General features: G+C 41.0%; 1 protein-coding gene and 1 long non-coding RNA gene across 2 annotated transcripts in view; one reads left to right on the top strand and one right to left on the bottom strand.

The window, feature by feature from the left end:
- The window catches only part of meis1b (Meis homeobox 1 b), a 79,939-nt gene extending 70,622 nt beyond the window's left edge, over positions 1–9,317 (bottom strand). The window contains exons 1-6 of the mRNA XM_031315933.2: positions 8,624–9,317; positions 6,562–6,782; positions 5,170–5,311; positions 4,800–4,850; positions 4,187–4,237; positions 2,724–2,870 (exon numbers count right to left, since the gene is read on the bottom strand). Of these exons, the coding sequence (XP_031171793.1) occupies positions 2,724–2,870; positions 4,187–4,237; positions 4,800–4,850; positions 5,170–5,311; positions 6,562–6,782; positions 8,624–8,635 (624 nt within the window). The 5' untranslated portion in view covers positions 8,636–9,317. The remainder of the gene's footprint in view (positions 1–2,723; positions 2,871–4,186; positions 4,238–4,799; positions 4,851–5,169; positions 5,312–6,561; positions 6,783–8,623) is intronic.
- Positions 9,318–9,406: 89 nt separating this feature from the next.
- Positions 9,407–13,506, top strand: LOC116061631. The gene is made up of 2 exons (XR_004107755.2): positions 9,407–9,683; positions 11,345–13,506. It is a non-coding gene; the product is annotated as an uncharacterized LOC116061631 (long non-coding RNA).
- The last annotated feature ends 12,213 nt before the right edge of the window (positions 13,507–25,719 follow it).

Raw genomic sequence — 25,719 nt, forward strand, 5'->3', positions numbered from 1 at the left:
TGGTGGGAAGCTCTACAGGGAGCGGCAGGGAAAGGGTTAAGAAAGTCCAACTGGTGCTAACCAGTCACTCCACTCACATAGCACCTGAGGGGGGTGCTGCATTTATCAGGCCAGTCTGAACACACATATACACATAGCAGTGTACACACACACAGACATACACAAATGCATACACTTGTAGACACATGCATGCACACTGTTCGTGCACATTTGCACACACACACACACACACACACACACACACCTATACACACAGACACACACACACCTACACAGAGACACACACACACACACACACACACACACACACTCACACCTATACACACAGACACACACACACATACACACACCTACACAGAGACACAGAGACACACACACAACTTCACACAGAGACATACACACAAACACAGGAGGGTGAGCCCAAACTGGCTGGGCTGCATTCACAAGCCAGCGCAGAGCCTCTCTGACTTTTTCACCTCTCAGCTATGCTCTGCTTTCTTTTGAAAGGGGCGCTCAGCGTCCCTCCATACTCGCCTGTAAAGAATATTCTGAAAATTACTGTCATGACGCAAGGGTGCATAATGCAGCAAGAAAGTCAGCGTTGCTGGATTGTTGAGTTTAATAAATTCAAAGTATTTTTTTCCTCTGACAATTTTTTTCCTCCTCTGCTACAGTCGCCTCACTGGAATAAATTGGTTTATGAATAAATGAGCCTGCTTTCTCAGTCTTGTTAACATTGTTCTTTTGTGCAAATTCTCAGCATTTTTTTCCAGTCCACTTCAACTTCATGCCTGAGGGCATATATTAAAAATACATATGGAAAGGGATAATGCACACACAACGCAAATTTGTTAAGGATGTCACTGCCTAACAACTGCAGATAAGATGTCACATAAAAATAGCCCACGAAACTCAAAATATATATATTCAGCAGCAAGTAAGTTATGGAGTGTAGTGCCATTAGATTGACAATATAAGTATTCAGCAGTGAGAGGCATGCACCCTCTGCCTGTTAGGATATACCCATTTACACACAGCCTGCTGTTGTGGACAGTCTCCATGTTATCCTACTGGAACATCAGTCAATCCCTCAATATTACACATCTGTCAAAAAGTTTCTTCTGCGTTGTAATGCAAACTATCTATGCCTGTAGGTCATTTATATTATTCTGTCATATCAGCGTAAACAAAAGCTTTTAAGTTTTGCCCTGAATTGGATATATGTAGGGACCATCATTATATTAAAATAGGCCATGTCTTCATCTTACAGTCAATTAAAGATCTGCATCAGTGCCTCAAGCACAACATAATTTTCTTCATATACCTAGAAACCCAAGGGTTTTAACAGACTCTATTTCCATATCTATATAACATAAGGCTCCTGACCTATCTATTAAAAAAAAAAAAAAACTTTGAAAACTGAATCCCCGAGAGAATACAACATCCCTTCAAAGAGACACTTAAATGCACAAGTGGCGTCTGTGTTATTTAATTCTGTTCCTGGATTAAATGAAGTATAATCTTCCGGGTGATCTTTCTCATTTCCATAATCAGACATAAGGGCCGGGGATGGCATGCGCGGCGGGGTGGGGGGCTTCCCACTCGGGCCCCAGTCCGCTCACAGTCCTGCCATTCAGCCCATAAAAGCCGATGGCTGCCTCTCTCTCTACTCAGACCGGCCACTCAACCATATGGAAGTCCGCGGATTTAAATTATTAAGCCTAATCGCTTCATTACTTTTTATGTCGGACTATCCAACTAATCCCTTTAATTTGGCCACTTGATTTTTTTCTTCTCATCGGTATCCATAGACTATATAGCCGCCACTCTCCTAAGCCATTCCTTGAAACTCTTGGGTAGTTTGACTTATTAAAACAAGGTCTCATAGTCTACAGCCCTGTCTCCTACACAAATGACTCGAGCTATTAATGGCCGAAAATCCAGATTTGCATAATTCTAATCATCGGTTGCTGTTATCATTATTTAACGGCAGTGTATGGACCATTAGGGTCATGCCTGCACGCACACTACAATGTCCCCGGAGTACCAACACTCAGTGGAGCACATAATGAAGGCTGTGGTTATCTCTGATATCGGCACAAAAGAAAACACTCCCTAATCTACCTTTAATACGGTGCTTCTATTGCTTTTAGAAAACAACCCTTATTGGTACTGGATCTGTGCGCTCTGAGCGAAATAAAGGAGGAAGAGAAGAAGGGTCTCGATAAGCAATGTGCACTCATGTCTAAGGAAAAATACTGACAAGACGCGTAATGAACCGTGAACTCCACAGTGGAGAAACCAAGGCACCTCAACCACAGTGTGCAGCCCATCCTGCTGCTGCTCTCCTGGGCTAGACAACAGAGAGGAGCTGATAACGTTTCGCTTTGGTTCAAAAAGACACAGAGAGGAAAGAAAAATGGAGAGAGGCACTAAATTAAAATCGACATGAAACAGGTCAAGTTTATGGCGATGCTTTTTCGAGCTAATCTTCCCAGGTCGGTTCCGGGTTCAAGTCTTAATGGGCCAATAATAGCAACATTATTCAGAAAATTTTTCATTCCGATGGATGGAATGTAAAACGGCCTTAATCATATGCAAATAACAGCGCAGCGGAGTAGTGACCCAGAATAGCTGAATAGCCAGCAGGGAGAACACACACACACACACACACACACACACACACACACACACACAGAGGGAAAGAGAGAGATGTAGGCTACCTGATCAAGGGCCACCGATGATCTTGTGATTTCCTCGCTGTCAGATTTGGACCCGCCCTCTCTGTCGTCTATGACCAAGTCGATGGGCATTTTGCCTTTCAAGCAGCTGATGTACCGGTGACAGAAATTATCACACAGCTCGTGAACCTTCAGAGAGAGAGGAAGCAGAGGCGTAACACACTCACCCAAAAGGGACATCATCATATACGACTGACATGTGCGACCACAACACAGCCCCAACTCTCTCTCTCTCACTCACACACATATACATATACACACACACACACACACACACACACACACACACACACACACACACACACACGACAGCCTTTGACATGCAAAAGAGATTTTAGGCAATTTGGCAAACCCAAAGATCACAGCACAGTTGTTGCATCTAAAATATTTAAATATTTTAAGAGTTAACAGAGAAGCATGACTGAGTGATCGCTGACACTATATTACCGTTTTGGCACTGTAATAAATAATTAGGCTAAATATGGTCATAAATTCATTTTTTTCTCCAAAAAGTTTTTTTTTAATCTAAAATTCTAAAGGCTAAGGTGTGTCCAGTTCCCGTGCCGTGCCGTGGCAGTGCGCTCCATCCGGACTGTGATAGTAATTTTATTTTTTCTCCTCTCAAAATAGAGATATCCTCGAAAATTGACAGTGACAAGAGGGCTCAGGGGCTACAACGCACTCAACACCCGTGTTAAATTCATCATCGGTGCCCCGGGTAGTGGCCATTAGAGGAGGGTGACCCGCTTGACTGACATTTAAGGTAAACTGTTTAATTCCGTCGACTTATTACATTATCGCTGCCAATGCGGAGCATCTTATCACCCGAGAAGCAAACATATCAGATGGGCAGAGCAATACAGATAACTGCAAATCAACTCAAACTTGATTTACATATACATGTTATTTATAGTTGCACAGTATACAGTTTACAACCTCTTTTTTTACAGCACAGGTTGCATAATCTGAGAAGGGCCGTGCATGGGAAGCAACTTTTAAAGACTAAAACTTTTAACAGCTTTCATAATATTCCATAATGTTACAGTCTGGGTTAAAGTTGACTGTACATGCTACTGTATTTCATCTGATACGGAGACAAATCAGAGTTTTACACCCACTACTCCCTCTATTCACAGATGGCTGCTGGGGCCTTTTTGCCCTCCACAAAGAATCATTTCTAAAAAAAAACCCGCAAAGTTCGTCTATGTTTCACCTTGCATGCAATTTCTGCCAGCATTAAACTTCATTAAAACATGCGGGGAGATTTGGCCACAGAGATATCCGTTCCAGTTGTAACAGCTTGCGTCGTGATTAAACGCGGAAGAGAACTGGCCCCTTGATTGATTTTGACGCTAATTATAACCGACTAGCAAAAATACATTTTTGCAAATACAGCCCATAGGTCTAAAGTGGCACACCGGACAGAAATGGCGAGAGAATATTACCTTCTCCAGCTCCAGAAGATGAAATCGTAAAACTTGAATGGCTTGAATCATCTGAAAAATTAAAATAACAATGAAAAATGAGCTGCTCAGATCTTTTGGTATTAAACAGACACGTTTTTCTCAATACAAGTAACCACAGACGAGGAAAATATTCATATGAATGGATTTTATGTGGAACTGATATTAAACTTTGACGTTATTGCAATATGGAGAGCAGGCATACAGTACATGCTGGTGCTGCAATAAGCCTCAGAGTCAGAGATCTATTAGCCACCAACTAGTCGTGAGGAAAACGTAACTGTCACATCACATTCAAAGTACCAAGCTGTACAAAGTGAAAAGCATGAATAGAATAACTTTCCAGGCAGAGTTCAAAGGTTTGTGTCAGCTGTAACAGCAGCCCTTCATCTACAGATACAACCGGGGGCCATCATGATATCAAATCCAGGGAGAGGAACAGCACCTCCAATCCTGCTTTGACTTCTCAGAACCGCATGGCTCTCTGACACATACAACCCGTCAATAAGCATGCAAATAACAGCTGGTACATAAAATACTCTGGGAAAAAATAGAAAATGTAATTTGTCACATACAAAAATATAATGTTTCTTACCAGATTATCCAATTCTGGATTTGATGAAAATAAAGGCTTTTCTGCCCGGATCTAAAAGCAAAAACATTTTCACAAAATATATTAATATATGATACAGTTATAAATATTGTATAACGTAAGGTTACATGTAGCATGCAAGTGCACGTAATGGTGTAGCCTATTCATTCATACTTTACGCACAGCAAACACACTATGAAATTTTACAATGAAACATTTTAAGTCACTTTTCTTTATTAGTGAATGCCATTTTATTTTCTCTGAGTGCAGGCTTAACTCTACGCACAAAAGCAAGAGCTCCACACTTAACGCATGCAGGTGAGAGCTCAACCAGCCCGAGCATGCAGATTTAAAAAAGTCAAACTTTCCTGACCTGTTTTGCAAACACTGCTATGTCTTCATTGAAAGATTCCGATGAACAGACGTCTCCTCCCGCCACCCCAGGCTCTCTGGGGGTGCAAGTCGCTAATTCACATTTCTCAAAAATCAGTGCAAGCAAGGGGAACAGGGGGTGCCTGGGAACACACACAATAGCAAATGTCACTAGAGAGAACAGCGCCGGGGTCAAGACTACTCCAGGCTAGATTTAGCCAGCCATGCTACTCTTCAACAACTCGCCCATGGGGACTGCTGCTGCAGCCCATGCTATTATATTATGCAGAGGCTCGGAGAAAGGCTGCAAACAGCGGGCAGACTTCTGTGATTAAATCTAGGCGCGCCTAATAGCATAAAAGCTTTAGAGTCAGTCAAACAATTTCTTGCACAGGTCTCCGTTTGGATCCAGGCGTGTGTGCGTGTGTGCGTGCGTGCGTGCGTGCGTGTGTGTGTGTGTGTGTGTGTGTGTGTGTGTGTGTGTGTGTGTGTGTGTGTGTGTGTGTGTGTGTGTGTGTGCGTGTGCGTGTGTGTGTGGGTGGGTGGGTGGCGAGAGCCTCTGAAGCTGTAGGCGACTAGATGTGCGCACATTTGGTGATTATTTGTTATTTAGGTCATCAGAGTAAATATGTGCAGACTGGTAATGTGTTGAAAGTTAGGACAGTATGGCGTAAGATGGAGAAACTTTTAATGCCAGGTTTAGCCACCGTGAAGATATCATGCTTAGTTTTTTAATTAACTCCTGTAAATTAATAAATGACATGCATATGTGGGATTTCCTTTAAACGGGATATATTTTTAATTTCCTGAAGCCTGGCACATTACACACAATTAATTAAAATGGTTGAAAGAGAGAGGTAATTATTTTGCTCACGATAAACGATAAAACATTTAAAAGAAATTAAGCACGTCAAATAAAAAAAAAAAGAATACATAAGAAGTTCTAATTAAAGTGGACTTTGTCTCATAATTATTCTTAAGAGTCAAAATACATTTTCCAGTGAACCAAATAGCGGAACATTTGTGAGATAAACGCCATGAGTAAGCTATATTTATTTTTTCTAATATGTGTGCAGTTGTTTACCAGCAGAAAGGCGTGATAAACATGACTGACTTTAAAAAATCAAATTCAAATCCGAATGTGCAACAATAAAAGAACAAAAAGGGCAGCAGCCACTCTCTTTCCCAGCGCCTCTGCAGTAGTTTGGGCTCCAGTGTTTTGCTGAAACACTTCACCGAGACGCACGGCCGTCCCGGGCATTGAGCCGGTGTTTTTCCTGCTCCAGGACTGACTTTGTACCCTCTAGCCCACTCTGACTGCCCCCTCCAGGCCTGGATGCACGCCTGTCTGCCAGAGAGTGAGTTTCCCTGCGGACCGGAGGCTTGCACCTACCCGTATATAGCGTCTTTATCTCTCTTGAGAGCGTCGTTAACAGAGGAGCCCATACTGGGAGGCATGGTGTTGGTGTGGGCGGTGTGCGGATACTGGTGGGAGTGCAGCTGGGGCCCGTGGTTGAGGTGCACCGCCTGCATGGACCGGGCGCCGTGCGGGTCTCCGTACATGGTGGTCGGGATGCCCACCCCGTCCATCCCGTAGTGGGGCAAGTCTTCGTACTGCACACAACAAACACGCGGGTGCACAGTGAGTATTCATGCACAAGAATAAACTCTGGTTATAACTTTGCTATAAAACCACAAGTCAGGAATATATTATAAAAGTTATCTGAAGTATTAAAAGTGAGACCTGAAGTCTTGTTTTTCTTCTAAATAAAAAAAAAATAAAAAAGGAATATAAAAAAAATTGCCAACAGGGCGAAATATTTTCATTAATTTCTAAAACAAGTCGACATGTTACAGCCTTTTTCTTAATTCAAAGGGGTTTCCTGACACTAGTGATCTGAGCTGCATTTTTCTGCTTTCTTTCATGATACTAACACTCTTCACATATGCAAAACAAGAGAAATAAATTCACCTCGGTCCCTTTATTTTGTACTTGTTTTCAGGAAAAGTTTTAAATACTGAAATCTACGTGACTTGTTAAGCAGGATATTGTTCACAGTAAACAGACTATTGCGTTTATTCTGAAGTGAAAACTATTTTTGTTTTCAACTTATTCACAGTGACCCTTGTAGCTCAAATAAATATGAATTATTCAATATGTTCAAAAATACTGGGAGTAGAACAAGCAAACCTACAGCTACATGCCTCAGTTATTATTATTATTATTATTATTGTTATTATTATTATTATATTATCATCATTATTATTATATTATTATGAACCAGGCAGTATAAGTTTTAACTCCACGTCTGGTTTCCTGTGTTTTCAGTGTGTACAACAACAATTGTCTTAAACTTGTTAACTGCAGTGTTTTCTCATTTTAAAGGCTCATAATTGTGCAGCATGTAATAACCCACCAAGCACACTGTGATTAATGCATGCCACAAACACAAGTAAACGCATGTTGCGCTTTTCAGATGATGTTAAACTGGAACTGAGATATTCAAACTTTTTCACGTGTCAGTTTTGAGTTAAATAATGCCTTTAACACTGTTGTTTTGGTCGTTGTTAAACACTCTGCCGGTGTGCTTGAACGCAGAAATGCTGATTTAGGTATGCTGAAGCCTAACTAAAAGCTTTACTCGAGGTTTGCTGCTTTAACAGATTAAAAAGAGGCTTGAATTATTGATAGTGCTCTCTAGAAGTGACAAACAAGTGCCGGGAAAAGAGTAAAAAGCATTTTCACTTAAAGCTGAGCATTTCGACCCTAAAGGCAAAGAGGTGCAAACCCCAGCGTGGTGCAGCTCCAGTGCCAAACTATAGCAGCTAAATGTGTCCAGTGTGCCCCCAACATCTCTGCTTTTACACTGTTTACTATCCGTGTGAAGATCCCAGTCGCTGTTCTGAAGCTGGAGTGTATGAATCAAAGCGTTTGTCATCACCTCATTGCCAAAAAAAAAAACTGCCTCACTGGCATTATGCTAATTGTGCATGTTTTAGCACATTTTGCTGTGTAAAGTCGAGTGATGAAGCAGAACTGATTATAAGGATTTTTGTTTTGTTCAAAAATGCTCCACTCAATATGAAATCTTGACCGAACAGTCTGAGGAGAAATGTGGAGATTTGTTTTGCCTCTATGCCCTCCCCCATTTCGCTTCCAGTAACTGGCCTGTCATAACTAATCTAAAAAACATAGCCGATGTGAGATTTGATCACGCTTCCAATATCCCTCAGTGGTCCGGTTTGTGGTGCAAACGAAATGGGCCGCGCGTAATACCGTGCCAAAAGACGCCAAAAAATGAAACTGTGTCTCCATGTGTCTGAAGACGACAGAAACTTTCGCCGCGAGTATGTGTCCGTGCGGGTATGTGTGTCATTAAGCCACGTTACAGTGCAGGATTGCATTCAAGCACAGCAGACTTAGAGAAACTTTTTAGGGGGATTGCCCTACGTACCCGTTGCGCCATAACCCTCCTGACTCCCTGGTCGTCCTTTCAGTTTAGATAAATCCTCTCTGAGGCCAGGGTGGAGACGAAATGAAGAAAGAAAATCCAAATAAATGGGAAGATGTTTCAGCCAAAATCCCGTATGCCTCTTTTTTCCACGGAACGGTGAAGCCAGCCCCCGCTTTCTGCGCAAGTTTAGCCCAGGCGCGGCGAATATGTCCTCGGCTATCCTCGGGGCAGCGGCGCCACGCTCCTTTTCCAAAACCAGGATGAAAATAAAATAGCCCCTCAAACAAAACTGGCGACTCTCATGCCTTTTTGCCACTCCGCCTGTCAGTCAAAACGCGAGGGCTTGTCAAAAGTACCGGATGAATGATGGTCCGACGCGCGTCTCCAAGGGATCGGCACCACCTAAATGTTAATGGTCACAATCACAGTTAAAAAATGAAGCAGCTCTCCTCTCGTTTTCTTTGATCACTCTCGGCTCCCGGCTTGATTTTCTTATGCAAAAGCGTCTAGAGGAGATCAAGAGGAGGTGGGGTGATAATTCTGGCTTAGGCTTTCTTAAAGGAGCCACGATCGATGCTGTGCGTGTGTGCGTATATATGTGTGTATGTGTCTGTATGTGTGTAAGTGCGTGCGTATGCGTGAGCCGCCTGCCCGTTTGTGTACAATGGATGTGTGTGTTGAGCTGAGGAGGAGCGGAGGATCTGGACCAGACTGCTGAAACCCGGAAGTAGTGGTGGCCATAACAGGTCGCGTCTTACACAACGCACCGGGCTGCAGCAAGTCGTGCGGAGAGGAGGGGGGGTGGGAGGACCCTGCGAGACCAGCCAGCCGCACCGCGAGCTGCAACAACACGGGGATAAACACCGAATATCCAACTAGGACTCCAGCTTCATGTCTCACTCTCATAAAATTACTTTAATCTTCAGTCTGGGGCCGTTTGTAAATACTGAAAGGCCTGTATTTCGGGATTGACGTGTCCAGTATCCACTTCTCTACTTGTAAACACTTTATTAACGGCGAACTGAACAAGCTTTCAACTCTGATTGTGAGATATTGTCAGGTATGTTATCAAGAGCTTATATGATCTAAATTGTATATCAAAGTTGGACTGGTTATAACTTTATGATCATTCCTATCATAAGCTAAAACTATTATTCTAATAGTTTTATAGTCAGGTTAAGCTTCTGGTAGACTGTCACCATCATGTCTGCATGTTATCCACAGTGCAGGCTGGAGCCAAACATCCAGTCTGGCAGGTTTTGACGTCTTGTAGCGTCTTGTTACAATTAACTCCTGTAGCCTACAGACGGTTTGCTTGCACGTTTGCATTAATGTACATACGATTTGACAATGGGAATGCAAAGGCTATAAAATGTTAGGAAAGTGTCAACTCCAGATAAAAAAGAACAATAAATACAACTGTCTTGAAGTTATTTTGCGAGAACGGTTTATATTGAATTTGAATAATTGATTGTTTTATGTGCAAACGCAGATGAATTACTCCCCATCTTGACACTGAGTCTTCATGCTGGATTCTGAAAAGAAAAAGTCATTAAAACGTTACAGAAGCTCTGCAAAGCATCTTTTAGATCCAAATAACAGTTCACATGTCATCCGTCCCTCTCCCCCACAGCAGCGCTGAATGGGTCGCTCCAGTCTGCCCGGGCTGTCCAATGGCAGAGGGGCTCAGGGATGGGAGCCCCCTATTGGCTCCCCACATGATCGATCCGGAGCTGATTGATCGGTTTTAGGCCACATTTGCGAGGAGGCGCAAACTAAACATCGTCCGCGAACAGAAAAAACACACACACTGTGTTCTGTGTTTTCTGTCAACTTCTACAGGCTGTAAATTCACCAAAACACAGATTATATACATATAGACCAAGATATCTTTCTTGTTTTCTCTCTCTCTCTCTCTCTCTCTCTCTCTCTCTCTCTCTCTCTCTCTCTCTCTCTCTCTCTCTCTCGCTCTCTCTCTCTCTCTCTCTCTCTCGCTCTCTCTCACACACACACAAACACCAATGTTCACTTTACCTCCATTCTAAATGCACTCACACTCTGACTTAACTTCTCAAAACCAAACAGACTCAACACTCGAATTCAAATATTGTCAAGTGTCTTCTCTCACAGAAGTTATTATTTCAGCGTGTGTCTCTTCACGGTTTGCAGTGCAGAGGTTGTAAAAGTTTGGTCAAATATTGATGAATTTTAATTAATGGAGAGGAAACTTAATTATATCATATATTATATCATTGAGTAATGTGTGGATGTAAATTAACAAAATAGTTTGAATTTACTACATGAACTCGTTATATTTCATTCCTCACTGGGATATAAAGGGCTACAAATCGTATTTCATTTAGTCTATCAATGTTTTTTTTTTTTATTAAGAAAAGAGTATAACAGCCTCAAAAGCTGCATTAAATATTAACGATATATTTCATGGCATATGAACTCATATAAAAACGGGATAAGTTCCATGGACAGGGTGAGTTTTAAGGGAAGACGCGCAAGGATTTCCAGATTTCTTTATTTTTGTGGTTGTTTTCCACATGATGATCCCGACTACAGGCTTCCCCAACTTTTTATTTATTTCTCAGCCCATAACACGTAAACGGAGAGTGTGTAAAAGAGCCACATTATCTCCTGATTATGTTCATAAGGTGTTGCTGGTCGGTGACAGCCTGTTTGAAGATTTCTTTTTTTTTTGTGTGTGTGCAGCGCGTCCAGTCATCGATCATCTGCCCCCGGTGCCAGAAATGGTGTCATAACATGATAATGCGGCTTCACACATTCGGCGGTGATTCCTGCGGTAAAACCCGAGCGGTGGGATCCGATGGGACAAATGTACAGGCATGAAATGACTATCAAAGCCTCCGGCAGACCGGCCGGCGAGACTCTGGGGCGCGGACAGCAGAGAAGCCACGAAGCTGCGCAGGAGCCATGGACTTTTACGCACAGAGATACCGGATCAAATAATAAACTGGGTTGACTTGTACTCGTCGAGTTACTTAATTCAATTATTTATTGGTGAGTAGAAGCTCTCATTTTATTTATTTTTATGGCGTAGGCCTATTTAATTAAACAAAGTAGTATTGTCATTGATATTTTCTTGATGGGAAGTTATTTTTAATTAAACAAGAAGCTGGTGTTTAAATCCACTTTCAGCTAAATGTGTGCATTTAGTGAAACGTAAACAGGATTATAGCCTGGCTCACTACACCACAAGGCGCCCTAAATGTTAAGAGGGTTATAGAGAAAAAGCATAGCTAAATTAACATGAAAGGAGACCACATCAGCGCCTGACCACTGTAAAATAACTACAATGGCATTATAAAGCAATTAAGCTACGTCAATTAGCGTCTATAAAAGCAAACTGGAGCTCCACTTTCTCTCCTGAACTTGCTCTTTCGTGAGGGTCAGCGCATTTTGGCATGCTGAAAAAGAGAGGGGGGGGGCAAATACCGTCATTTGTGTTTAATCCGCTTTGCGATGACGGTAATGCTTTGAGTCGTTTCAATAAAATCAGCAGGTATTACTTTCAAACGGCTGAATGTAAATGGACAGCATGTTTGACTGCCGAAACAAATGGATGCGTTATTCCACGGCCTGTGCGCCGTGACTTGAGCAGTTTGGAGACAAAGACGAGCTGCAGCCTTTATGTTAGTTTATCAAAACACACGCAACATCCAAAACGTCTAAGACGTGTTTCCCTCTACTGTTACATATTACTATTTTAAGTCATCGCCAGCTATTTTGAGTTACAGTGTTGTAATAAATAATGCACATTTGAAAATGTATTTTAATACGTGCACTTTGAGTTTTTTTAATTTTTTTTTTTAAATAGATAAAAACAACATCTCCAGGTCAGAGAATGACGATGTCCGAGCCTTTGTGGTTGTGTGTCTGTGGAGCTACTGGCAGCCCGAGGTTTCAAACTGAGGTCAAACTTTTTGCAGCTCTGCGCCCAAACGTGTTGGGATCTGCAGAGGCCACCGAGCCTCTCTGCTTTGTATCACCGCTGCAGCACACAGGCAGACAGATAGACCTGCTGCAAAGTTTTCACAGCTCATCTAATTATATGAAACTACTAGTATATTATCGCCTGTCAGAATATCCAGCCGGATTCATTAAGGGTGCATTTAGGCGCTGTGAGCTCAGTCTAGGAAAAAGGCGCTCAGCTTTGTACGAGTAAATGGTTTCTCTTGCCTCGAAGATTTATTTTAAAAGTTAGTGTAAAACCCAGTGTCACACGTTAAAGGCATGTATTGTTTGCAAACTGTTGTAACGTGTAGCAAAGGGTGAAATACAGTTTGTCTCTGTAATAGATAATTGTAAAAGGATGGTGAGGTGTTTGCGAAAGTTTGATGAATAAAACAAAAAAATAATGGCACTAATATTACGAGTGTTCAATCACATGGCACCGAAAACATCCTGGTTAATAGGCTACTATGGCTTGTGTTTAATGGTGTAAAAGCATTGCTTTGGTATAATGGCAATAATATGATGTTTCGCAATATTAATTTTAAACCATGAAATCAGTTACATTGTGTACCAGGGGTAACGCTTTCCTCTGGGAGTTTTCACTTCTGTTGCATCCTGCAGTTTGGCCCCCATGTTAATCTGAGCTGCTCGTCTCTCACACACACATTAATGCTTAATCATTTGCGCCTTCTACCGGACCTGTTGGAAATTACATGAGAAGCAGAAAGGCAGTCTTGCTCAGATAATTAAGATAAAAAGCAACCCTACAAAATAAATCGACCGTTAAACTTTTTGTGTACTTCTGTTGCATTGTCAGCATTTTTATCTTTTCCAGCATGCTGCACTAAATGCTAAATATTATGTTTGAATCTATAAAGAAATTGTTATATTTCTTGTGATCTTTGTTCATTTCAATCATTTAACATGCTAATAAAATATAGAAAAGTGCTGGTTGTCTTTTGGGGTGTAGCCTTTTATTGCAAATGTCTGTTTTTGAGTTTGTTTTATTTTAAGTTAGATGTGAAACTGTTGATAAAGCGATCCATCAATTTCTATTGCTGTATTCACTCTGAATGTGACATAAGTAACATTTTACCAAAATATGACCTTATGAGCTTTTCTTTAGCTCCAAACAGAAATAAATTCCAACTAAAGTCATAAAATCAAAAGACTGTAGCATTAAGGATTCAACCCTTAGATTAAGTTTGGTGCACAAATTAAACTGCACTCAGGAGCTTTTTAAAAAACATCTCCTTTCTAGATGACACAATGTGTAAAACTATAACTGGTATCTGCGTTTCAAATATAAAAGCAGTAATTTCAAGCTTAATTTAGCTCTGTTAAGGCCTTAAAGTAAGACAACTGCTGCTGCTTTCTCACTGAACACCTCATACGTAGGTTACATTAAAGTGGACATAGATTAATGATGAAGAACTGCAAACCACTGAACCTGAACAGATACAAGAGCTTTTGGATGCGACAGCCACACTGACATCGCTGCATCACACCTATAGATACATATGTGATGAACAGCTGCTTTCCCATATGGTGAGAATGGTGTGAAAATAGATGCACACATATTTATATATAGTTATAAATGTGTACATTCAAGCACACGCACACGCACACACACACACAAGGTCTATGTGCTGAATGCTGCCAGTCAATTTTCACATTGTGCTGCTGGCTGACCCGGTGGCCAGTGGTACAATGTGAAAATTCTCCAGCTCCACTTTTACTCTGAAAGGCTGCCAAGTCTGAATTAACCCCACAGATAGATAGAGAGCTCATCACTTTATCACACACACCTCTCTCTCTCTCTCTCTCTCTCTCTCTCTCTCTCTCAAGTCCCTCGCCCTCCCCTTCCAGCAGCATTTGTCACTGCTGCTATTATTTCAGGTGTGCTAATGGTGTCGCAGACACTTTTGCTGAGATAGGACGGAGTGAAAAGAGGAGGACTGGAGTAGAAAAGAAGGAACACACGGAGTGTATGTTCTATATCCTTTCTTCCCCAAAAGTCAAGGGGTGAAGGATTTGGGTGTGGGAAGGGTATGGGAGTCATGTGCTGGCCAGTCGCACCGTTCAGGGTGGCAGTGGGTAGATGGGTGAGGATGGGGAGGGGTTTCTCACACCTCCCAGGGAGACTGTGAATTGATCAGCACCTTTGAGAGAGAAGGGGAGGGAGAGAGGGAGGGAGGGAGGGAGAGAGGGAGGGAGGGAGGGAGAAAAAGTGAGAAAAAAAGGAGAGTGGCAAAGCAGAGGGATGAAGGATGACGATGAGGAGAGAACAAGTGGAAAAAGCTGGGTGTTGGAGCCGAGCTATAAAACCAGGACGGGGAAAAACAGAGCGATATGAAGGGAGAAATGAGGGAAGGCTGCAGAGGAGGTGTGAAGACTCATCTTTTCCTGGATGGGTGTGAGTTAAGGCTGGAGTGGAGAGTGGCCTGGGAGCACAGCATAGCCTAGTGGTAATAAACCAGCAAGCCCCAGTAGAGAAACAGTCAGCATCAGCTTTAGATATAAATATTCAGTCTGTGTAGGACATGTTTTCTGAAGTTCATAGATCAATAATTCAATAATACAGCTGTTACAACCTCACAGAGTTGTTTTTCTTAATATGACGATTTTGATTATGTTCAGTTAACATTCAGTTTAGTAGTGTATTATGTATGGAGGTCATTTTTCTTCAATTTAAGTGTCATGTAGGGTTTTTTTTTAACACACTCTGTCCTCAATATAAATATACAGTAACTGTTACTTAAAGCTGGGAGCTCAACATAATGCAGATGATCTCTACTTTTTTGTTAGTAGAAGGTCTTTTATTTTGGTAAACAAGGATTTAAAGAACCTCTTACATGTTGTTTCTTTAATTAAAATGATAGATATATCTGTTTTCCTCACGCTTTGCAAACAAACTGTACCACATTGACTCTTTTTTTGATTTTCAGAGTAAAACCATTCCTTCAGATGATGACCGGTTTCTTGCCCATGTGGCTGGAGTATAAAAGCCTAAACCATGACCAGCATTTGGCTTGTGGCTGATCTGTATCTCCAAGCCTGCAGTAAACACACAGTCACCATGAAAGTTGTGACACACACACCACAAAACCGATGTGCAGTACTCAAATAGTATGTCAATGAAGGCGATTAAAAACGAGAGCATTTTTAGCTGCCTCTCTGATTGAGTCACGCTGTTAGGAAAAATGAATAGCTAATTAATTAATTTCCTATACAAGTGCAGAGTGAACAGTTTCAGATTAAACTTTGACAGGCTTTGTTAATTCCTCTATTCCAGTTATTAAATCACATTTCTTGTAAAAGTGTTTCTTCACATAAAAATGCTAAAAGCATCAAATGAATACAGTACATAAAACACAAAAATAAAAAAAATTAAGAGAAATGTAGCAATTATATAAACAGTGATATAATAAAGTGAAATATATCAGATAATAAAAGGTAGTGCAATATTTGGAACTACAATGGAAATAAGTCTCAGACTTCATATTGTCACACTTGATATTTTTGTAGCTGTGTGTGATTTGACATCCCCCTTCTCGATGTCAAATAAACTAAAATAAAAAAGAGAGAGACTGATGCAGCGCTGTAAAAGATTAGATATGCACTAGCTACAAAAAAGGTCTGTAATCCATGTAAATGCCAAACTAAAAAGATCATTTGAAAATATCATCAGATTCGGGTGCCTTCAGGTGCCTCATGGATTGTAGGAGAAGCGAGGTCCATGCACTTTAACACTGCTTTTTTGCTGTTCTTACTAACGATTCAGGGTGTAACTAAAAACGTCCACTGCCAGTGGACTGCAAACTCCGTCTGACATGTATTCAGACACGAGCCTGCTACTGACGTGAAAACCAATAGCAGAAGACTCTTTCTTTTGGTCAGCAGTTTAAATTATCTGCAGTTCATCTAAACATGTCTTAGGTTTTGTCTTTCAGTAACTGCCTCTGAGAGAAATAAGACACCTTGATAATATGCCTAAGATAAAAGGCAGGTTAGGTTTGTTACAATGTGGACCTCAAAATAAATTAGAATCAGTTAGTGAAATGTTGCGATTGAAATTGATATAATGCAAATATTTGGCATATACATATATACACACACATCAGGTCAGATACTTGAACACCAGTTCAGCGAAGGGGCACCCGCCCATCCTGGCAGCCATGAATCAGATTACCAAACATACTGATTGACTGCAGCGGTTGCTAGTGAACCTACAGCCATCTCTCCTAAACAAAGTTATCTCTGCCGAAGTTCATGAAGGGGTCAGCGGTCACATCGTCTCATCTAAGATCCCTCGTATACTGTACTACCCTGCAACGTCCTATTAAAGGAGCTTTCAAAGCATACTGTACATTCCTGTCATGACAACAAATGTCAGAGATACAATAAAGTACAGAAGACTGGTTCTGCCGTGGCTTTGCTGCAATAAATGAAAGCAAAAAAAATTTAATCCACCAAGGCTTTTCAAACAATGAGACACAAACTAGTTTTCTGCGAAAAGTTCTTCACACGCAAACTGTCAAAGAATCAAGATAGCATGCTTTGTTGTAAATTTATTCCACTTAGCTTTTGTTAATTATCACAAGTGTCACAACCATCAAAAGACAACAACAGACGACTAATGTTTGACACTTCTATCTTTATACCCTTTGTTCTGTCGCTCTTTCCTTCCTCCTTTGTTTATCACACACCTGCCTCAGATAATTTTTCCTTCTCACGTTTTTTTGCTTTGTCCTTGAATTTCTAAATGCAGACAGAACCTGTAAATTTGAAGATTTCTATTCCAAAGAGCCTTATACTGCATCCCCTCTGCAGGGAAATGAAAGGTCACCCTGAATTGTAGAGACAGATTAGAGAGAGTAGAGATTTGCAAGATAGGTGTACTTTAATTTAGGCATTATTTAATTCAGAAATGAAACTCCTCCACTGTGGTAGTCAATGCATCTGTTACGTGTTTTTAAAAAAAATGGAAAAGGTCAGTCATTATGAGGGTGAAACTGTTAACTGAGGAGTTACCTGCACTTTATCACTTTCATTACAAGCAGTAATGTAAAAAAAAACATTTGTATAATCAATGCCTAGCATCTTTTGTTCATGATTTCTTTCTCTTACTACTATACACATACACAACATGGTTTAAAGTTAAATCAAGTAAATACTTACATAAATACTGTTTTTCAACAACAAATGATTTTATAATTTACTTTTCAAAAATCTTCTGTAGGCGTAAAAGGACTACATGAAAAAGAATTTGGCTGGGTTTTGTATTTTGCATACTGTCACTATATATATATATATATATATATATAGATATAGATATTAGATTAGACTGTAAACTAAAAAATGCAATCATCAAATAATAAAAATAATGTTTCTCTGTGCCTGAACTAACAGGAAGTTATATAACATTAATTTTGTTTTGATCAGTAGTTTTTGAGTAAACATAACTGAACTGGAAAATGGACTCGAAAGATTGCTGTAATTCAACAAAGAGAGAAACAGAGCAGTTGCGGCTGACCACTTGTGCTTTCCGAATGGGAAAAACATCCAGAAACAGTGACAGAGTTAATCAGTTGGGATTGACATGTTAGCAGTGATTACATTGTGCCTGGATTAGCTCCTCACCACCAAACCACCAGAATTTCCACTGCAGCGGGGGTTTAAATTCCCACTTCCTGTTAATTTCACCAAATCTTGGAATATAACCTAAAACCGAATTTACTCTCCATATAAAGTGTCATAATCTCACAGCATGGCACCCATAGACTGATATATCATTCTGCATGAACAGTATAGTATTGACAAATAAATCTTGCCATTTGTTTTAAATTAGTTAAAGTATCAGATGAGTGGGGTTACTGCATTAGGACCACTCACAGTGATACTCAGTTACATATTGTGAAGGTATTACAAGTGAAATAAGGCATTAGAAATAAATCAGACTCACTTTCTAGACTCCAAACATCTGCAGTGATGGAAAGTAACTTACACTTTACGCACATACAGTTTATCCATTTTATGAACCTTTATACTTCAACTCCAGAGGGAAATATTGTACTTTTTACTTAGCTAGATTTATTTGACAGTTTTAGTTTACTAGTTACTTTGCATGTTCATAATTTAGATACAAATATGTATCATATGATCAACAAATAAAACATGATCAATCTTTTAAAATTTAAATTACCCAACAGCATTTTAAGTAGCTAAATTAGCTCCATCTCTGCCAACTATCAATGCATCAATAAGACCAACTCAATAATAAACCTTCTGCATAATGAGTACTTTTAATTTTGGTTCTTGAAGTATATTTTGATGACAATAATTCTGTACTTTTACTGAATCTTTGCATGCAGGACTTTTACATGCAACAGTATGTTTGCACTGAGGAATTACTACTTTTAAATAAGTAAAAAAAAAAATCTGAGTATGTCTCTGCCGCTGCCCATCTGTGACACAAATCTAGTTAGAGTAAGTGCTAGAATTACTTGCAAATATTTTTTGAACTGTGCCTGTAATGTCTCACTGTTCTTATGGCGGAAACACAAAATCTACCGGTGATTTAGGAGCAGTGTGGGTTAATCGGAGTCTCCCGAGGGAGTCAACATCACAGGGCTGCGCATAAACATTTTAGAGATTGACCTTTAACCTTTCAGGCACTTAAACAAAGAAAGTCTGGTGGGGTGACATGTCCAAAACCATTACAGATCACATGCAATTTCCCTCAGACATTCAGACAGGTAAATCGTGTGCATGCATGACACATGCTCAACCCAAAAGCTCCTCAAAGTAACACAGGTAAATATCTTTGATTCTCCGACGACTACATATCTATCGTGAAATGCACATGAAATATGCCTGCATGCAAACACACACACACACACACACACACACACACACACACACACACACACACACGCATCTACAAACATACTCACGGCCTGTCTGAGAGCCAGTCTCCGGCTGACAACATCAGTGCAACCTGATCTGGCTTAATAAAGACCCTTACCTGCATTTACTGCTCCGTTAAAACGCCCTCTTGTTGTTCTACCAATTCACCACACTATAATTGCACTGAGGCTGCATATGGTCCTCATCTAGTGCCCAGCGCAAGATAAAAGCCAACAGGCTGCGAGTGTACAACGCAGGGGAGAAAGTGTGTGTGCATGTTCATATTCTTGACTGTTGTATGTGTGTGTGTGTGTGTGTGTGTGTGTGTGTGTGTGTGTGTGTGTGTGTGCTTGTGTGTATGTATGTAAGCATTTTAGGGCAAATTGGACTCAACATAACTCAGGGGATAGTTTGGGAAACTGCATGATGTCACCCTTATTACACTGTAAATGCAGTTGATTTGGCTTTGAGGATTTGTGCATGCGGCAGCCTCAGACATGTGCGCTGAGGCTGCTTCACAGATCCCACCTCCACATCCAGGCTTTGAACTTTTTACTGAGTATCAAAGTGAAGTATTAACACATCAGGCCAAATTAGTCAGGTAATTAGTAACTTATTGTTTGTGTTTTATTACTTTCCAAGAATATTTGAGATACTTTTACTCCAAAATGAGATAAAAAAGGGCTACTATAGAGTGCTAAATTAAACATCCTCCAATGGTTTTTAAAGGATAGTACGTCACTTATATCCTTGGCTTATACAGCTGTAACACGTATACAGATAGGGCCCTTTATATTTTCTAAATGATGAATTTAAGACGATGGCTTTGGCAAGAAACTAAATAAACAGCTCAATAACTGGATTAAGAGTGACAGGAGATTGGTTTGAGGACAACCTCACAGTGCTTCCTCCGTGCTAATGCCAGTGCTTTTGCCTGCTCTGCCCAGTCAGGTTTATGAAAGTCAGACGGATTAGAGCCCAGCTGGGGCTCAGTAAACCAACACTCGGCCCTCGGACTCACACCACCATACATGACTTCCCAAACAAATCTCGACGTCCATCCCGCCCTCCTTTATTTTGGGCTCCTCTCGACGTTCTCCCCTCGCTGTTTTTTCTCTTCACAGGCATCGCTAACACAGCCTTGCACTGCAACTCACACACACACACACGTCTCTACAAACACAACACACACACACACACACGCTCTGCTCCAAATTAAAATACCAAGGCTTATTGAGCAATATTCTTCTAATGGTTTCATCCACCAATGGTTTTATCTGTGCACACATAAACACACATGCAGCCTCTCAGCTCCAAACAAAAGGAGCTGCTCTCCTCTCTTCTTATGTAAGCTGGCAGAAAATCTCCTAAATCCCTCTCTTTCGCCGTTGTTGTGTTGCGTCTCGGCTGGCGCTCCCTCTCGAAAAGCATCTGAGACCCGGGCAATTAGAACCTGAGCAGGGCCTTTGGGCATCAGACCATTTAGCATAGAGGCTAATAAGGCTGGCTATCGAAAAGCCCAGACCTATTGGCACTGCAGCGCTGTTCAGTATTGAAGGTGATTTGACGGCACTGAATCGTATCAAAGAGCTTCAAGATGTTTGATTCTCCCAGTGAGAGCTTGTATTTGGATAGTTTTTCTGGAGTGAATGTGAGGAATTCTATCTCCTAGGACTCGCAGCACCCATCTGCTCCCTTAATATTAAAAAATGTCTGTTTTGAGTGCCAAATTGGCTCTTTGTTGGGTATAGAGGAATCTTTAGAAGAGGTCACTACAGAACCAGCTGTAGAAATAAATGCTACATAAGGACATAGCCTGCTGTCATGTAAGAAAATGGACCTTAATATAAAATCTATAAAGAGAAAAAATAATTCAGATGCAGACTCAAATTTGTAACATCACAATTGGTGTGCATGTTAAAAAATGGCAATAAAACACAGACTGCTAGCTAGCACAGCAATGTGATGCAGGGTCAGCTATTTTCTGGAATCCGGTCAGTGATTTTTAATCTTTAAATATAAAGACAAATTCTGCGCCTTCACAACCAGCAACTTCTTACTTTTTAGGAATGTTAACTTTTGGCGAGTATCACATTTTCTAACACTTTGACAGGTGCATAAGTACAAAAATCTGTCAGATGATCAGAGAGAAACAGCTGGAAGAAAGCATTAGAGCGAGATCCAGAGACAATGTGTGTGCAAGAGACAATGAGAGGAGATGAGATGAGATGAGAGGAAAAGGTCATAAAGAGAAAAGGAGAGGGAGAGAAGGAGTGAACAAGGCAGAAGAAAAGCAAAAAAAGAGAGAAAGAAAGAGCAATGGAAGGTTGCTGCTAATTCTTCCATATCTAAGCCTCTTTGCAGAAACTCCCTTTGTCTTCCAAGTCCCAGTCATTAGAGCCTAATCCTATCAACCAGGGGCTAATCTGAGGGCAGAGGGTTCAGCCCCCTCAGCTCCACAGGCCAACACACACACACACAAACAGGTACACACATAAATGTAAAGGACACGTAAGAATGTACACATTCATGCGCTTGCAAGTGTACACACAAGGAAATGTACAGATGTTTAAACATTCCTGCGCACACGCAAACTCACAAAAAAATGAGAAGCCCATTTTTATCAATCTGAACTATGTAAATGTAGACTTTTAGCCAAAACTTTTAGGTTTTGTGATGATCTGCTTTATGCCTACATGGATTGGAGACATGCCGTACATGCCGGGAAAGTCACTCTGTGAGTGTGTGTGTGTGTGTGTGTAATGTGTTTCCCACACATTCCAGCAGGGCCTCTCCCCCTGCTATCATCATTCTCCCCTTTATTTCAGCGCTGACTATGCCCAAGATTAGTTATTGATCAGCGAGGATATAAATTATTCTAAAGTGAAAGCCCAACAACACAGTCATTATAGATCGACTATTGACCAGCTCCGATATATCATTCCATTTCCACTGCACTGCACCCCTGCCAACGGCTGGTGAAATGCTCAAATAATGAGATGGGGGATTTTTATGACTCGGGCACACTCTGCTTGACCTTTCGAGAAAGGTAGATGGATGATATCAGCATCTTATTCTCAAATGCGATGCCATTTGGAGAGTTTGGCCAGAAAGACCTGGTAAATTAAGACAGAGACAGATTTCGATGGAGATGAATAGCCAGCATGAGAGGTAATCTGAAGTTACTTCTCGGTTTCAAGTGAAGGATCATATATATATATATATATATTGCTTCAAAATTAATTATCAGACTTGTGGAAACAGGCTTTGTCTTACAAAATGAAAATGAAAATAATGTGATCAGTCTTGTCTTTGGTTGGCAAACCAGAAAGTGTAAAACACTTTTACAGACAGAATTGATGTCTGTCTTATGTCTATCCTATCACCTTATTAAAGTTATCTGAAAAATGGGCACGTGTATCTAACTCTACATTATTGTTATATTATAATATCAAACCCAACCTATATAGTAGCTTAGTAGCAAAGATGTAAGGGCAATACTTTTATATTTGGTGGCAACTAATGATTATTGTAATTATTGATTAATCTGTAGACAAAATGTCATTAATAAAAAGTCCATCACATCTTAACAAAGCCCAAAACAATGCTTTCAAATTGTTGTATCATCCCAACAGAAAAGATTGTGGTTTGGGTTAAAATTACTACTTCGTTAACATCAGGGGACGTCTGCATCATGGTTACAGTTTTAACCACTTGGTTTCTTTGAACCATGACCACGAACATTCCCTAACCTTAGCCAATGTTAACTGACGAAAGGAAACTGAAAAAACACTCGGCCATGTTAAAGTCCATTCATCCATGGACTCTGTCGCTCTATAATAACGTCACTTTACATTGCTCCCAACAGACAAGAGTCATTTGCAATTACTACAGACACTAGCAGGCTTTGTCACTTGAAATTAAACATTTTGGGGTACTTGCTTGTTTTTCGTGGGAGAACAGTCTCTCATTACATTATGCTGTTCGGTGTCGCTTCGAGGTTCAATCACAGTTGTGTTTTGTTGTTGCTTTGTGCGGCGTTGTGAGCAGGCGGAGATGGGGCTGGTACAAATGGGGGATTTTATACATGGAGGTGTCAAGAGAGTTTAGTAAAGTGTAAAATACTTAAAGCATCAAGGCAACACAATCCTCTGCTGGTCACAGTATAAATCACCATATATTCTTATTGGCCTAAGCCCTTGTTATGAGTAAATACATCCACAGGCAAGGTTCACAGGAGATTCATCCAGCAATGGCGGAGGGAAAGTCACTCTGTGTGTGTGTGTGTGTGTGTGTGTGTGTGTGTGTGTGCGCGTGTGTGTGTGTGAGCAGACCACATACCGCTTAGGGAGGCTAAGGAGAGGATAAGGAGATCAGCAGAGGGGGAATATCACGCCTCTTAAGCATGTATACACTTTCTAACTTTTACTTTTTCACCCAAAACCTAAATAAATCCCCACTCATCTAAGCATGATAGACTCCCCTCACCCCTCTGTATTTTCTCTTCTAGATAATCAAATCTCCCTTAGTTACAGACTTTGGCACGTTATAATACCCTCAGCCTGACAAATTTCAAAGAAAACCAAATATAGGCCTATTTAACGACTGTGTCTTATTTCCAATCAGTGATGCTTGTTTACAACATTTTCTACTCACTGTGTTGGAAAAGCTTGCCGTATATTAACCAAAACCATCAACATTAAGTCATTTTCCATCCCAGGCCCAAATTATTTATTGCTTTCAGTTCCTTGTCTATTTAATGGATGAATTGGGTTAACGGACGGAAGAGGGGGGGAAGGGGAGAGAGAGAGAGAGAGAGAGAGAGAGAGAGAGAGAGAGAGAGAGAGAAACAGTTTCATATTTCTGTAAGCCTCAAACTTTTGGCAAACAGAAGAAAAGAGAACTTGGCCCTAAATCCATCTCATGCTGGCGTTTGTGCATTCTAAGTTCTCGGGGGTTGCTCTGGCGGAGGGCCTGAGCCCGTAAATTGGATATTAGGGGGCGATATAAAGGAGCCTGTGTGTGCTCCCGTCCCGGGGAATTATTGCCTCCAATATCCCGTATGCGTATGCGTCTAGAGCTTCCGAAGCCAGGCCAGATAGATCCTCATCTCATAAGGGGGCCAAGACTATATCCATCGCTCCTTAACTTTTATGAAGCTCCCAAGCTCTACAATGGGATTTGCCAGGGTGTCTTTTCCCCTTATCCAAGCGGGGGGGGGTGACAATGCAGATATAGCTGCATTCTTCAGGCTCCAAAGCTCCGACTTCCTATTTGAATACAAGCATTCCAAATTGTAAAGTGGCATTCTTCTTTTTCTCTGTGAAGCCAGCTCTGTGGTGAGATTTTTCCCCTGGTTTAAGAAATGCTTTTTTCCCCTCACTTATCACTCTTTTCTCCCTGACTCTCACTTTTTCTCTGCCTACATATATCGCCTTTTTTGTGTCTTCTGTTTTTGTATATTCTTTCTTGCATCTTATTCCTGTTGTTTACTTTCACTCCCCACCTTTCCTTGTACAGCTCTTGATTGCCTCTCTTTCCCTCCCTCCCTCTGTCTTTCTTAAGTCTTGTACTCTTCTACGAAGGGCTTCCGTGACTGACTGCCACCTCCCCCCCCCCTTCCCGCCATGCCCTTGTGCCCCCACCGCCTTCTTCCCTTGGGTAATCCTAAGAAGGGGCAACACCATCAGAGGGTGTGAAATTAAATACATTACAGCATTGCGGATTAAAGTGTTTCATAGGCAGTTGCTCATCCACATCAAACTTTATCTTTTTAAAGCCTAACATTTGATCTAGGTTAGAAAGAGAGGCCAGAGGAAGGGATTGGGACACTTGTGGGCCCCAGAGAGCAGAGAGAGCCATACTCACTAGAGGAGAGGATGGTGTGTAGAGGCAGACAGAGGGAAAGTAGATGGTGGCTCAGAACTTGTTCTGTTGCCGGTGCAGGAAAAAAAACACTTCTACAGTAAATGAAGGAAGTGGCAGTAAGAAGAGGAGTTGGACTAAAACTTTACAGCAGTTACTGGAAGTGCCAGCAAGCAGGAAAATAAAACAGTCGTGTGTTCTGTTTCACAAGGCATATATATGAGGATAGCGTAATCTGGGAATTAAAGTGCCTGCACACAGGGCTGTGTTCAACCAATGCACACGCAGGTAATCATTCCTCGTTCAAAAGTAATAAATGTTAATGTGCCATTTCCCAG

This window comes from Sander lucioperca, chromosome 15, assembly GCF_008315115.2.
Source record: "Sander lucioperca isolate FBNREF2018 chromosome 15, SLUC_FBN_1.2, whole genome shotgun sequence".
In the NCBI taxonomy this organism is placed as follows: domain Eukaryota; kingdom Metazoa; phylum Chordata; class Actinopteri; order Perciformes; family Percidae; genus Sander; species Sander lucioperca.